Source organism: Tamandua tetradactyla, chromosome 5, assembly GCF_023851605.1.
Source record: "Tamandua tetradactyla isolate mTamTet1 chromosome 5, mTamTet1.pri, whole genome shotgun sequence".
NCBI lineage: Eukaryota > Metazoa > Chordata > Mammalia > Pilosa > Myrmecophagidae > Tamandua > Tamandua tetradactyla.
Genome location: NC_135331.1, coordinates 133,755,657 through 133,772,514, shown reverse-complemented (window position 1 = coordinate 133,772,514; position 16,858 = coordinate 133,755,657). Strand labels below are relative to the sequence as shown.

The 16,858-nt window shown below is 35.8% G+C and overlaps 1 protein-coding gene across 10 annotated transcripts in view; it reads right to left on the bottom strand.

Moving 5' to 3' along the window:
• Positions 1–16,858, bottom strand: part of MEI4 (meiotic double-stranded break formation protein 4) — a 304,891-nt gene that overhangs the window by 174,380 nt on the left and 113,653 nt on the right. For all 10 annotated transcript variants that reach the window (XM_077159260.1, XM_077159256.1, XM_077159259.1 and 7 more), the window contains one exon: positions 6,691–7,223. In XM_077159260.1, coding sequence (XP_077015375.1) covers positions 6,691–7,223 — 533 coding nt within the window. The remainder of the gene's footprint in view (positions 1–6,690; positions 7,224–16,858) is intronic.

Genomic DNA, 16,858 nt, shown 5'->3' with positions numbered 1-16,858 from the left:
TGGGATGGGTGGGATGTACAATGAATGTGAATAACATTTCTTATACTTAAAGTAAATCCAAGTGCATCAGAGCCATAATTTTGGATACTACATGCCATGTAATTCTGAATCATTTGATAATTCATCTTAGAGTGTTTAAAAAGTATATAATAAAACAAATTGTCAGCCAAGAAAATCATCCTACTGGGAGTATACAGAGTCTCAAGGTTAGTGCTTCTGTATTAGACTGTTTCAATTTTAGGAAAATCATGCCAGTGTGGGAAAACAATGACTTAAAATGCTAAAAATTAAAACTTATACTTTAACTGGAATATTTGCTTAACTACTCAATAAGAATATTGTACACCTGATCAGAGTGTGTGTTCCACACAGATGGTCATAAATTGTCATTTATACTCCAATTTTTATCTTAATCATAAAATGTTTAGGAATCTATGAAATTTAACTTTAGGAACAAAGCATTCAGAGGGTTAATTGATATTATTTTTATATTGTTCTGGCTATTCCTAGAAAGAGAAGAGCCTTAATTTTTAAAACTCATTTTAGTCATTTTATGATAATTAAAATTGTTTAATAAACACCTTTATTCAAAGGAAAAAAAGTCTTTGCAAATTCCCCTTGAGGGACTAGAGAAAAATGCAGAAATAAAATCCTTACCTACCTGGGGAATTCCTGATATTCTCACAAGCATTAAGGACTCCTAATTTAACAAGCCAAGCCCTTGATCTTGGGGCCTTGCCCTTATGAAATATATTCCTACAAAGAAGCAGCTAAGCCTACTTACAATTATGGCTAAGAATCATGCCTGGAGAGCCTCTTTTGTAGCTCAGATTTGGCCTCTCTCTCTCTCGAAGTCAACTTTGTAAATAAACTCATTACCCTCCCCTCTATATGGGACATGATTCCCAGGGGTGTAAATCTTCCTGGCAACATGGGACATAAGTCCCAGGAATGAGCCTGGCTCTGGCATCATGTGATTGACTAAGCCTTCTTGACCAAAAGAGGGAAAAATAAATGAAACAAAGTTTCAGTGGCTGAGAGATTTCAAAGAGAGTTGAGAGATCCTGGAGGTTATTCATATGCATTATGTAGATATTTCTTCTTAGTTTCTAATATATTAAAACTGCTAGAAGGAAATATCTGAGGCTGTTGAACCATAATGCCGTAGCCTTGTTTCTTGATGATGATGATGACTGTTTAACTTATATAGCTTTTATGATGTGACAGTGTGACAGAAAACCTTACGACCTTTATCCAGGTTATGGGCAGGAGAGTAAGATAACAAAGGCTAAAAAGTAAATAATAGGGGGCATAAAGGGTATGGGATGTTCTATGTGTTCTTTTATTTTCATTTTTTTGAGTAATGAAAATATTCTAAAATTGATTGTGGTGATGTATGCACAACTATATATGATACTGTGAGCCGCTGACTATACTTTGACAACTACATGGTATGTGAATATATCCCAATAAAATTAAATAAAAAAAACTCCTAGAAAAAAACATAGGAAAGCATCTTCAGAATCTTGTGTTAGGCAATGGTTTATTAGACTCTACACACAAAGCACAAGCAACAAAAGTAAAAACAGATAAGTGGGACCTCATGTAAATGAAAAATTTTTGTGCGTCATAGAACTTGATGATGAAAGTGAAAAGACAGTGTACTCAATAAGAGAAAATATTTGAAAACCATATATCCAATAAGGGTTTAATATCCAGAATATATAAAGAAGTCCTAAAACTCAATAATAAAAAGACATTCCATTTTAAAACTGGACAAAAGACTTGAATATATATTTATTTCTCCAACGAGGATATACAAATGGCCAAAAATCACATGAAAAAGTGCTCAACATAAAAAAAAAGTTCAACATTATTAGCTATTAGGGAAATGAAAATGAAAATCACAATGAGCTATCATTTCACACCCACTAGAATGGTTGCTATTGAAAAAAATAAAACAGAAAATTACATGTGTTGGTTAAGATGGGAGAAATAGGAACACTCATTCATGTTGGTAGCAATGTAAAATGTTGCAACCACTGTGGAAGATAATTGGTGGTTTCCTGGAAAGTTAGGTACAGAATTGCCATGTGCTTCGTCAATCCCACATTGAGAATTGATAGCATGGATTCAAACATATTTGCACATCAATATTCACAGCAACATTATTCACAATTTCTAAAAGGTGGAAGCAACCCAAGTATCCATTAAACATCAAGCTACGAATGGATGAATAATATGTAGTATATGCGTACAATGGGATATTACTGACCTGTAAAAGGGGATGAAATTCTGACACATTCTACAACATGGATGAACCTTGAGGACATACTATTGAGTGAAATAAACCAGGCACAAAAGTGCAAATATTATATGATTCTCCTTTTTATGAAATAACTTGAATATGCAAATTTATATAGTCAGAATCTAAAACACAGGTTACTAGGGTTTGGGCTGGGGGTAAGGAATGAGGAGTGAATGCTTAAATTGTACAGAATTTCTATTACAAAGTTTTGGTAATAGATGGTGGCACAACATTGTGAATGCAATTGGCAGCACTGAAATATATATCTGAATATGGCTAAAAACAGAAATTTTAGGTTGCATATATGTTACTAAAATAAATTTTTTTAAAAAGGATAGGACTATACAACTCAAATGGTGTACCCTCGGTAAATGACAAACTAGAGTTAATAGTATAATTGTAATACATTCTTTTATAAATTGCAACAAAGATACTACATTAGTTTCTTATTGTCATAACAAATTTCCACAAGCTTAGCGGCTTAAAACAATACAAATTTATTCTCTTTTGTTCTGGAAGTCAGAAGTCCAAAGTGGGTCTTAATGGGCCAAAAGCAAGGTGTTGGCAGGGCTGTGGTCTTTTCTGAGGGGGAGGGGGACAGGCAAGGGAGGGGGCAGGGAAATCTGTTTCTTTTAATTTCTAATTTCTAGAAGCACCTGCACTTCTTGACTCATGGCCCCTTCCTCCATCTTCAAGGCCAGGAGCATTACATTCTTCAAATTTGTTTCCTCCCAACCTATTTTACTTATAGAGACCCTTGTGAGGGCTCCTCCAGATGATCCAAAATAATCTCCCCCATCTCAAAGTCACCTGATTAGTGATTTTAGTTCTTTCTTACCATGTAGCAATAAATTCACAGAGTCTGGGGATTAAGATATGGACATCTTCTGCCTACCACACTTGTAAAATGTTCTAAGTTAATGTCTATTTGACAAAAGTCATTTTTTGTTTCAGATTCACAACTAACATATCCAAGAAAAGTTTTCTGATTAGTCTATGCTGTTTCTAACTGTAGAAACTGACACATTTTGCGGTTGTAATATAGGAAAGGTCAGAATGTCGGTCAAGCAAAGGCATAAAAACCCAAAAGATAAACATTCTCAACCCAAACAAGTAGGCAGGCTAATGAGGAAGGTGTCATGCTGGGGCTACAAATAGGAGAGCGCTCACTCCTGAATTAAGTTAAAATTACTTTCCAGAACACCTCCAGTAGGCTTATAGCAGACTCTCATAAACAATCTGGCTTCAAGATACATATCTTTTGTATCAATAAAGAATGCCATTATAGATTCTACCTTCATGCCCATTTTAAAGGTTATTCTCAAAATATAATGCAAATACAGGATTGTGATAATTTCTATATATTTCATGATTTAATAAATATAATGGAAAATGTCAAAATTACCCAAAATAAATAGTATTTATCCAAATACAATTAAGCATAAGTAATTATTTTTCCCTGAACTTAATAATTTCAACTGAGCTGATATTGAGGAATTATTCAGAACAATTCCCAAGTTATATCATGGAGTCCACAGAATTCAATTCAACCTCAATTCACACAATCATGACAAATAACTGATACTCACATAATGATGACCTCAAGATTTTGAAAGATCCCAAGTCTTTAACAATCATTAAAGAAAATCTAAGTTGTGGCTAGAATAATTTTATTTCTAAATTTAAAGAATATGTAGTTAAAAATTATATTGTCTGTGGTAGTTAGATTCAGTTGTCAACTTGGCTAGGTGAAGAACCTAGTTCTGTTGCTGTAGACATGAGTCAATGGTACTTGAAGTCATCTGTTGCTCATTACATCTGCAGTCACCTAAGAGGTGTGCCTGCTGTAATGAATGATGTTTGATTCAATTGGCTGGTGCTTAAATGAGAAAGCTCAACATAGCACAGCAAAAGCAACTCAGCATATCTCATCTTAGCACTTGCAGCTCAGCCCAGGCCTTTGGAGATACAGAAAGAAATCACCCCAGGGAAAGTTGTTGGAACCCAGAGACCTGGAGAGAAGGCCAAGAGAGATCATCCTGTGCCTTCCCACATAAGAAAGAACCTCAGCTGAAAGTTAGCCATTTTTCCTCTGAAGAACTAACTAAATAAATCCCCTTTTATTAAAAGCCAATCCATCTCTGGTGTGTTGCATTCCGGCAGCTAGCAAACTAGAACACTGTCTTTAAAAACTGGCTATACATTAATTGCAAATACATGAAATCCCTCTGTCAGAATATTAATCAAAAGACACTATTTTCCTATCACATTATATAAATATAAGTTTATATAAATGGAATCAATAGCAGAGTTCAAGTTTTTAAATAACACAATTTAACTAAACTCTTCCAATCTACAGAAGCAGGATTTTTCCAAAAAAGTAGAGTTTTTTCCTTAACCATGGTATTTTGTTGTAATTTATCATGCATAGTATCAATTAAAATGCAATAGTAGTACCTAGCTTGTATTTCGTGTCAAAATACAGTCTTTCTTGAGGCTTCGCTTATTATTTAAGGAAAGCCAAAAAAAAAGAATAGCAAAAAAAAATACAACCACCTGTTAATTTTTCCAATAGAAAAATCAAGCTTTGTCAACATAGCTAGATGATGATGATGATGATGGTGGTGGTGGTCATAATAACAATCATGATAGTAACAATGACAACGGTGACAACATTTTGGATGGTTTAGTCTAAGATGACTCTGTCCGGGAAAAAAAAAATTATCGAAGAGAATGACATTAACATTCATTTATGAATCTTTATCCCAATTCTAAATACAGTGAACATTTTCTGATTCTACTTTCCCTCAATGCAACAGTGAGTTCTTCAAGAAAGGACCAAAGCCATTCAGTCACCGGTTCTTGCATTTTTTGAGTAATTATTCAGGGATGGCCAGTACTCTAGTGAACGGCACAACAGATATGTTTCAGACTGAATCTGTACCATAATGAGCTGTTTCTATACACACACCTGACTTCCCAAGGCTACTCTTCTGTAAGTCTAAGTCATCCTAACATCCAGTCTATAAGTCAGAGAAAGTCTACACTGAAAAATTATTTGCATCAACTGGTTGGTAACTGGTGAAGAATATGAAAGCTAGTATCTGGGAGATTCAAGTCATGTAAAATGTATTTTAAACAGTTTAAAAGAAGAAAGAAAAAGTATACAAACAAAGGAAATGACAAAGTAAAATCAAGTATTTGAATTATCTAATGAGTTAAGAAACAGATTATGTATCTCAGATACCATCATGAAAAATCTTTTTAATTCCTGAAAGACCATATAGAACACCAAAAAAGTTTTATTGTCCCAGACAGAAAATTCAATATATTTCACAAATGCCAAAAGCTTAATTGTAAAGTCTTCTATAATATAGATTACATCACACCTTGCAAAAGAGAAGGAAAGAACAAAGGCATGTTGAACAAATCAGGCAATCAGTTCAACTTCTGTCATAGTGCTGAATATTTAAGATAAAACCTACAAAGTTTAAGCATTAGATCATGGCTCTGAAGACAAACCCTTAACAGCAACATATCAAAAGAAACAAAGGCTAACAACCTTTCCCTACATGAAATATAATAAATAACTTAGGAAAATCTTTTAGTTGCCTCTGTGATATTTTTAGTAGCCAATCAAAAAAGATTTAAAACAGAGAGGTATTTGGAGCTTCCCCAAACAAAAGAACAGATAGTGAAGAGATAGAAAGTAACGTAAAAAGGAAAATCTCAACAGCCAAAATGCAAAATCACCACAGGTTATCTCAATGCCACTTACTAAAAAAGAATACTTGAGACAATATTTCTAAGCAATATTAATAAATAAGAGAAGAAAAGCATCAAAAAGCCTCATAATATATGTTCTTCAGCCAATTTAGTCAATTAATCCACATTATAAATGCAGAGTGTCTATGGGGCAGTATGCCACTTACAAGGGAAATTCAAAAGAATGGAAAAATATCATTTGACCTCAAGCATTTGCTTGTCAATATGAGAAAAGAACAAATTCAACACAGTACAGGTAATACAAAATGAGGAATATAACACTCACAGAAATTATAGATTAGGAAACCACCAATATCAATATTGAAAAGTATTGAGATTTTTTGATGTCACAAGGAAAATGTAGGCCAAAAAAACAAAAAAAGAGTAGAGAAGAATCAAAGAATAATCATAAAAATATAGAAGATAAAATAGAGAGAAGCACAAGCCTGAAACAGTAGTGTAGCAATGAAAATTAAAAAAAGCTAAGAAATGGCTACACTCTTTGAGCCACAAGACTAAGGGACAACAACACAAATCATCCAATTGGGAATGTTCACTAAAATTATTGACATCTTATTTCATGAATTACAGTATTAAATTTTAATTTTAATACTTACTCGATTAATATGGTTGTTCCTTAAAATAACTTGTAGTAGGATGTTCTCAAATTCTTCCAACTTCTTGGAGCACTTTTTAAGAATATGATCAGATAAGTTATAATCATTCATCAGTTTAGCTAAAGTACAAACAGCTTCTGTCCAAAAGCTTGAAAAAGGAAGTTTGGGATTACTGTAAAAAGTGATCAGGCCATCCAGCAACTGAAAAACAGAATCAGATATTGTGGAAGAGTCATTTTCAAACTGGCTTAAGTCTGCTTTCAGACTACCTGATTCTGTCAAGTTCTTCAGTTCAAGCAGATGTTGCAAAAATTGCATATGAGCAGACAGAGGATTTTCCAGCGTGGCACAATGTCTTTTCATAATAGGCAGTGGTGGAAAGGGTATGGGAATACAGCTTTCCACAGATTGCGGGGGCATCTCTGAAGGTTCAATACTCTGTTCATTTAAATCACAGCCAGAATCTTCAAGCAGAGTCGGTGTATTTTCAGAGCTTTTAGTCTCATGAGCTTGAAACTGGGAAGCTGGGTTTCCTGAAACAGAAAAAAAGAGAAGGATTGTTTCTGTATCTTTACATATTTCTTTATATAAAAACTAGACATTGATTTCTTTTAAATTTAAAAGACTAAATGAAACATGGAAATATACATATTAAATGTTTTTTAAAAAGTAGTGTAAAAACTGAATGGAGCAGTAACTGCAAGAAATCACTTAGGCTGAATGAGGAAAACATCTTTATCTTCACTGGTAGAAAGCAATGGTGATTTACCCATATGTTTACAGGTCACTATCTCTCATACATCCATTTGTCAACCAGTCTCTTCTCCACAAGATATGGACTGGTTGCCAACTATGTGCCAAGCTTGAAGGATACAGAGTTGAAAATCACAAGACCACACCTGAAGGAGATCATGATCTGGGATAGATTCCAACAGATAATTACAAAGCAATAAGGTGTATAGGAGATCTGTACAGGGCATATGAAAACAGGAGGACCAAAGAGCACCTCTGGATGGTTAGACTGGTACAATCTAGGAGAGGTAATGCTAGAACCAAATTTCAAAGCATAAGAAATATAATGTCAAAAGGTAGGGGGATTCAGCCTGAATGCTACCAACCCAGGAGGACACAAGCCTTCTAGCAAGAATTTCCTGCCAGCCTGAGTGCTATCAATGGAGAAGGAAGCAAGCCTTCTAACCTGTGAAAGTTAAGAGACCTGGGACTTCCAGGAAGATGGTGGAATATGATAGGCTAATTTTACCTCTACACCGTGGAACTAGAGAAAGGACAGAAAACGACTGTGACAGTGGTTCCAGGGTACAAGTGAGCAGAGAGGAACTTCTACATTATAGAGGGAGGACCTGGATGAACAAGCAGAGAGGTTATGATTGAGAGGACAGGGTGAGACTCAGTCATGATTGCATCTGGGGCAGGCTATGATGTACAGGCAGGCTGGAGCAGGTGTTGAAGGCATGGCATGCTCCTACACTCCATCTCTGCAGTCAGCTGGGAAGATCTCCCTCTCAGCTCTCTACCCAGGAGCTCCCATGTGGGAACCCAGAAGCCAGTAGTCTTGATTTATATATGCACAGAGACCTTGCTGGTGTACAGAGCTTAACTGCTACTCCTTGAAGCAGGCCGCTGCGGCTGCCTGATGTTGGGGCAAGCTTGGGGAGCCTCAGAAGATGGGGGACACGCAGAGCAGAGATGATGTAACAGTCAGCCAGTGAATGAGACACCATGGGTCCCACTCTATTCTTACCCATGGAGGTCTGAAGCACTCAGGGCATGCACAGGTGGAAAGGCAGGGACGAAAGAGCAATCCACACTACACTACCAGGCACTCCCAGGCTGGCGGTGGGCAGAGGAAGTTGAAATTCTCAGCCCCACAGACCAAGGTCATTTCACACAGGAGCCTGGGGATCACCAGACCCATCATGTCCACAAGCAGATTCCCCACCAAGGTGCACAGTGCCCACCTCCCACCCTTGGAGGTGGCAGCTTTCAACACGGATGGTGACCTGTGGCCTTGACTAATTTTTCACCTGGTCTGGATCCTACCCAGCCAGCTGAGGCAGTTGAGGAAAGGTGGGCCTAAGGGGATGAGGTGGTCTAAAAGAGCCATCTGCTGGAAATAAAAGGAAAGTGCACTCTGGAAAACTTCCTCCCTAGCCTTTGACAGATCTTTAATTAGAGTTGCACTTCCTGCATGAGGATCCAGTCTTGGTTTGTAAGGGAATTACTGACAAACCAAGTGCAAAAGAGACCTTCAATGCAAACCCAAGCAAAAACAAATATTAGAAGAATGTGGAAAATCAACTTTCAAAATAACCTTATCAAGATAATCAAATGTGGAGAAATCAGAAAAAAAAATCACTAAACATACAAAGTTGCAAGAAGATACGACCAAGCCAAATGACCACATTACAGAGGAGGAAGTGACACAGAATTTGGAACAACTAATCAAAGCTATTCACATATATCTCCTAAAAAAAACTCCAATGGGTTGGCCAAAGACATAAAGGATATCAAGAAGACACCAGAAGAGCTTAAAGAAGAATTTGAAAGAATAAACAGAAAAATAGCAGATCTTAAGGAAATGAAAGATACTGTAGATAAACTTAAAAAATACTGGAGACACAGAACAGCAGATTTGAAGAGGTAGAAAGAATAAGCAAACTAGAGAACAGGGCAAAACTGACTCTGAACACACAAAAGAACAAATGGTGAAAAGGATGAAAAAATTTGAATTAGATATCAGGGAAATAATGGACAACACAAAGAATACAAATAAAAGAATCACCTGTGTCCCAGAAGGAAAAGAGAAGAGTAAAGGGCTACGAAGATTATTTGAGGAGATAATTGGAGAAAACTTCCCAGCATTTATAAAAGACATAAATATGTAAATCAAAGAAGCTTAACAAACTCCAAATAGAGTTAATATAACTGGACCCATTCGAAGACACCTTTTAATCAGATTGTCAAATGGTGAAGATAAGCAGAATGTCCTGAAAGTAGCAAGAGAAAAATGACTCACCACATATAAGGGAAGCCACGTAAGACTAAGTTTTGACTATTTGTTGGGGATCATCAAAGAAAGAAGATAGTGGTATGACACAATTAAGTTTCTGAGGGAGAGAAATTGCCAGCCAAGAGTTCTTTGTACAGCAAAGTTGTTCTTCAAAAGTGAGGGAGAGTGTATAAAATGTTCATAGACAGATACAGGCTGAAAGAATTTGTTAACAAGAGATCTGCCCTGAAAGAAACACTAAGGGGAGTTTCAAAAACAGACAGGACAGAGAGGTCTGGAGGAGGGCACAGAATTTAAAAGTATCAGTAAAGACAACTTAAAGGTTAGAGAGAGTGGGAAAAAATAGATCTGGCAATTCAAAACCAAAAGATAAGATGGTAGATTCAAAACTGCCTTTACAGTAATAGCTGTGAACTTAAAGAACCTGAAAGATATTGCGATTTAAAAAATACGCATAGCTGAACATTACCAGACTGAACTCCCCAATTGAAAGATACAGATTGGCAGAATGGATTTAAAAATATGATCTGTCTATATGCTACTTACAAGAGACTCATCTTAGACCCAAGGATACAAATTGAAAGTGAAAGGACGGAAAATGATATTCCAAGCAAGCTGTAACCAAAAGAAAGAAGTAGCTATATTAATATCAGACAAAATAGGCTTTAAATGCAAAGATGTCATAAGAGACAAGAATTAATAAGAGGAACAATTCATCAAGAAGAAATAATAATCATAAATGTTTATGCACCCAATCAAGAAGCTCCAAAATACATGAGGCAAGCACTGGCAAAACTGAAGAGAGCAATAGATGTTTCAACAATAACAGTGGAAGACTTCAACACACCACTCTCTTCTATAGATAAAATAAAAAAATGAAAGATCAATAAGGAAACAATAAACAATATGATAAATGAATTAGATCTAACAAACATAGGTAGGTTGTTATACCCTAAATCACCAGGATATACATTCTTCTCTGGTGCTACTGCTCATTGAACATTCTCCAGGATAGGTCATATGCTAGGGCACAAAACAGGCCTTAATACATTTAAAAAGACGATATTACAAAATACATTAAAAAATCAACTACATTTAAAAAGACTGAAATTATTCCAAATAATTTTGGAATTATTACTCTCTCCACCCACAATGGAAAGAAGCTGGAAATCAATAACCACCAAAGAACTAGAATTTTAACATCTTCTCCAGCATTTCTATCTTTCTGTTTGTTTGTAGGGTGTAGAATATGCTTCAAACCTGAATAATGTGAAACTCAATTGGAAAAAATCATATACATAACACATACCTAACATATAAATATATTTATAAAAATTCATATATATTTATGCATATTTGTTTATGATTGTACGTATCGATATATAAATATAGATATGTCATCGATTCCTGACACTATGTGTATAACCTTTAAAATCTGACTTTGGCTGAGAAATACTGTATTAAAAGTTAAACCTGGTAAGTTTAGGTCCTTCTTTGACACAGTTGCCAACATAAACACAAAAACTTTGTTGTTTTTTAAATGACTATCACTAAGATGAAGATATACAGTTGAAAAATTCTCACTGAATTTTCTGAAGAACATGCATACATCCACAGAATCAAGTTTGAAACCTATTGGTATGAGCAAGGGGTAAGGAGTGAGGCACTAAAAAAGTATAATGCAGGAAAGGGATATGGTCTTATTTTCATTTGATAGATCACTCTGTAAGATGGGCAGATTTGAAGGGAATATGATGAGATACTGGGAAATCAACTAAGAAGCCCCTCTATAGTCCTGATATCAAGTGATAAGAGAAATGAACCAAGCGGTTGCAATGGAAGGGAAAGGAAGGGATTGATCTGGAAAATGCAAAATATAATCTTAAAGCCAGGCAACTGGCTGGATATAGGCAATTTGTAGAGATAGGAATAAACTCATCTCATGTCTCTAACTCAGATGTTGGAGTAGATAAAGCTGCCACCAACAGAAAAATAAAACTAAATAGAGAACCACTGGTTTAGGCAAGACTAGAAGGAGATTAGTTTTGATCATGAAACTTTGACGTAACCAGGGGAAATCTAGGCAGAGATATTTTCCTGGAAATTGGTCACATGAGCCTAAAGTTGGGGAAAAGATCTAGACCTCAAATACATTTTAGGAATCGTAAGTATGTAAGTAGTATTTGAAATGATGAAAATGGTTATGATCACTTGGGGAGATTATAACCAGTGAGCAGAACAGAAGATCAAAGGGCACTCACACATATGAATATTTGAGGGCTGAGTGGAGGAAAAAAAACAGTCATTAAGGAGACAGAGAAGAAACAATAAAAGAAGTACAAGAAGAATCAAAACAGGGTGCTGTAAGCAAGTCAAGAAATTTTCAAGAGCTACATGCAGTAGAGAAGTCCAATAAAATAAAAAATTGAAAAAATATCTGTCAGAAAAGCACCAATTATCATATCCTTATCACGTTTTGGTCAGTTAGGAAGGTAGACAAGTCCTGAGTGCAATGGAAGTAAGTGTGAATTGTTAGAAAGTAGGTGAAGCATAGCCAACTTTTCTGAAGACTTGAATTCAAGGAGTATAAAACAGGCAGTAACTGCAGACAAAGGTGGCATGACAAACTGGAAGAAAATGAACAATTCTAATTATAGTCTAAGGAAAAAAAGCAATGAAAAAGCAGAGGTAGTTTAGAAATATGGGGGAAAGTAAGAATAGCAGGTAGAGTATGGCCCTGGAGAACGAAGAAGGAGCCAGAGCCAAGGACCAAGGACTACAGACAAGATAGATGGGTTGTTCTAAGTGATAGAGTAAATTGTTCCTCAGAGAGTGAAGGAAAGAGGATAGAAATGAAGAAAACTTTCTCTAGTTCATATTTTCTTGAAGTCGGAGACAAGGTGGAGGCTGCAGGACACTACCTGAATAGGGCATAGAAAAAGTGGAGAAAATGACATCTCCTACCCCTCCCCCCACATATTTGGACATCTAATTTGTTGCCCTTTTGTCCTTTAGCACAATTAGAAGTTGACATTAGAAGGCAGAAGGCAGAATCAGAAGATCAAGATTTTATTTAGAATTTAGTTATTTAACAAGTACGTACCATAACCATTATTATGTACTTGCTAACTAGTACTACAATATCTACACTACAAGTTAGGGTGATAATGTGAAAGTTCAAAAATGTGGTGGCACACAGAACAACGAACTATAACCAAGAGTTTTACTGCATGTGGCTATTTCTGTACTAAGAAAAACAGTCTGCTTATTTTAAGCCAATGGGATATTTTTTTTCCTTATGATCAAGGATAAAATTAGAAATGACTCCTTTAAAGTCATACATCTCATACTTCACACACAAGGAGATGATTATTCAGGTAGATTATATTTTTCTTTCATGGAATTCAAAACAATTATCCACTAAGAAAGTGAACACATTTAAATATTTCATTAATCTACTCAATTTTACATCAAGGTTAGCTAAATTTCACTGATGATGATTTTAGGGAAAACTAATAAAATGAATGCTGCTTACAACCATTGGAAAGTTGTGTTGGTTTGAAAAGATTATGTACTCTAGAAAGCCATGTTTTATTTCTAATCCATCTCATGTAGGCAGCCGCTTCTTTTAATCCCTATTCAGCACTATAGATTGGAAACTTAATTAGATTATCCCCCACAGAGATGTGACACACCCAACTGTAGATATTAACTTAGAGGGAGATGTGACTCCATCCATTCCAGGTGATCTTGATTTCTTTACTGGAATCCTTTAAAAGAGGAAGCATTTTGGAAAAAGCCTGAGAGCCATGAGAACAGTGAGAGCCCATGCAGCCAGAGACCTTGGAAATGAAGAAGGAAAACACCTCCAGGGGAGCTTCATGAAACATGAAACCTGGAGAGAAAGCTAGCAGATGTCACCATGTTTGCAATGTGCCTTTCCAGTTGAGAAAGAAACCCTGAACTTCACTGGCCTTTCTTGAGTGAAGGTAACCTCTTGTTGGTGCCTTAATTTGGACATTTGTATAGCCTTGCTTTAATTTGGACATTTCTATGGCATTAGAACTGTAAACTAGTAACTCATTAACTTCCCCTTTTTAAAAGCCATTCCATTTCTGGTATATTGCATTCCAATAGCTAACAAACTAGAAAAGAAGTTAAAAGGTGTTTTTTTTTTTTAATTTCTGCTGTTCACCACTCACTGATGTGCCTTTTACAAATCACATCCACGCTCTCTCATCTCCTTCATGTGCTGACAGGTACAAATTTGAAAGGAATATTCTATACATATGTGGGCTATGAAAACAGTAATACTCAAAATTGATCACCACCCTTCCTGGTTGCTTTACTGCTGTATCCTCAGAAAAGACTCATGAAGGCACTGCTTTGGAGATGACAATTTGGGTAAATATGCAGAGGAATCTATTCTTGGTATGCTAAAGAAATACAATAACTCCATACAAAAGATAAGCTGACATTTTACACAATTGGCTTACAGTATTAAAATCCTTAAAATAATAAATTGAATAAAAGAGTCATATTTATATTTCACTTTACAATGTAGTTTCACAGAATAATTCAATTGATGTTCACAACAACCCTGGAAGATACATTATTATCATCATTTCTAATTCACCAATAAGAAAATGCAGGCTCAACCTGATAACGGGTTGGGAAAAAAAAAAAAAACACATGATGAGCAAGTGAAACCAATTCTTTAGTTCCAAGTCCAATCAGCTACTAAATACAGCAAAAATGCATGTGTGTTTCCATACTACCTTCTATAACTTCCACCATAGTATCCTTCAATTTCTATTATATGTTATATAATTGTTTAGGAGCTATTTAAGGCCAGAGGTGCTATCTCTGTGGTCTGCTAAATTCTCCAAGGTATCATCTGTAGAAGATACCTTATTAGGAGAAATGCCTCCTGTTGCACTCTAACAGACCTTCTCTCATTCTTTAATATTCATAAGTGTTCTAGTTTGCTAGCTGCCAGAATACAGTATACCAGAAATGGAACAGCTTTTAAAAAGGGGAATCTAACAAGTTGCTAGCTTACAGTTCTAAGGCCAAGAAAATGTCCCAATTAAAGCAAGTCTATAGAAATGTCCAAGCAAAGGCATCCATGGAAAGATGACTTGGTTCAAGAAGGCCAGTGAAATTCAGGTCTCTCTCTCTCAAGTACGAAGGCACATGATAAACACAGTCAGGGTTTCTCTCTCATCTGGAAGGGCACATGGCAAACACAGCATCATCTGCTAGCTTCTTCTCCTGGCTTCCTGTTTCATGAAGCTCCCGGGGAGGCATTTTCCTTCTTCATCTCCAAAAGTCGCTGGCTGGTGGACTCTGCTTCTTGTAGCTGTATCATTCTGCTTTGCTCTCTCTGAATCTCCAATCTCCAAAATGTTTCCTCTTTTATAGGACTTTAGAAACTTCTCAAGACCCACCCGAATGGGTAGACATGTCACCTAATCCAGCTTAACAACCACTCTTGATTACATCGCGTCTCCAGGGAGATGATCTAATTATAGTTTCAAACATACAATGCTGAATTGGGATGAGAAGAAATGGCTGCCTTTACAAAATGGGATTAGGAATAAAACACAGCTTTTCTAGGGGACACACATCCTTTCAAACCAGCACAATAAACAAAGGTCAAACTCCTTTGCAACTTACACCAAGTCAAGACAAGTACATAAATGGATAAGAGATACCAGATTGGATGGATGGAAGGATGGGTGGAAGGATGAATGGATAGATGATAGACAGATAGATAGATTGATTGATTTAGGTAGACAAAAAGAAAAGAAAGAATGTGGTTCTTGCACTAATCACTTACAATGAATGTCTCAGAAAACTAGCTAACATAAAGTTAATGATCTCTTTTTTCATTATAATCAATAACAAGCTCATTTCTTCTAATGTGTCCTCAACATGAATACACTGGAAAAAAAGCATTTCCATACTGGAAATCACCCACTGCCTGATAAAGTAAATACTAACTAATAGGTAAGCATAACTATTTTGGATATCATCATATGGAAAAGATAATTTTTTAAAAGAAGTTTTATTAGAGTTAAACATTATCAGGGATACAGATTAGGGATCTATCAACAATCATAAGTAAGATATTTATTCATAAAAACTGGATTTTTAAATATCCATCTTTTTTTGAATAACATATAACATGGAAATGGACAGTAGCCTCTGCCTCTGCCTCTTTAAATGAGTATTCTATAACTACAATCAGACCTACATATTTGCTTGTAGGACTTTTCTCAACATAAATTGCAAAGCATGAAAAACAAGGCAAGAAAAGAAAATGAAGCCATGTTACCACAACTCTTTGAAATTCATTATTTTCCAGGAGGGACTAAGGAGAAGCAGAAGTCAAATGAGGCTTCCCTCAATTTCTAATTTGGCTAAACGGACTGAGAACTGCAATTTCTCTTCAAGTCATTGGATTTGACCTACCTAACATGTTTGTCATTAGATTTAAAAGAGTCAATAAACTACACCCACACACCAATCAAGCACAGTCTGGCACATATTAAGTATACAATAAACATTACCTATTGTCATTAAATATAAAATAATATTTATATAAGGGATCTAAATTATTCTCAAGTATGAAATAGCATATGAAAGTACATAACTAAGATATCAATTAAAAATCATCATATGAACAAAAACTCCAGATTCTGTCTAAATATCCTACGTTCTATCTCACACATTTGCTCCTACAGACTTTCTTTCCATTTCACCAAGTCTTCAACCCTTCTATTTTCTTTCCATTTTTTAATTCCATCTTAACCTAACTTAAACTTCAGAGTGGATCTCAAGCATCCTCAACTCAGTAGACCATATGCCCTCTTACCGTACATCCTGCCCTACAATGCCTACCCCTAGGTCAACAGTACATGTTATTTTCTGCTACCTAAAAACCATTTGCATCTCCATCAATTCTTTTTTTTTTTTTTACATGGGCAGGCACTGGGAATTGAACCCGGGCCCTCTGGCATAGCAGGCAAGCATTCTTGCCTGCTGAGCCACCATGGCCCGCCATTCATCAATTCTTGACTCCTTTCTTCATTTTCTTTTATAGTCCCTACCTCAACCATGAAATCTAAATGG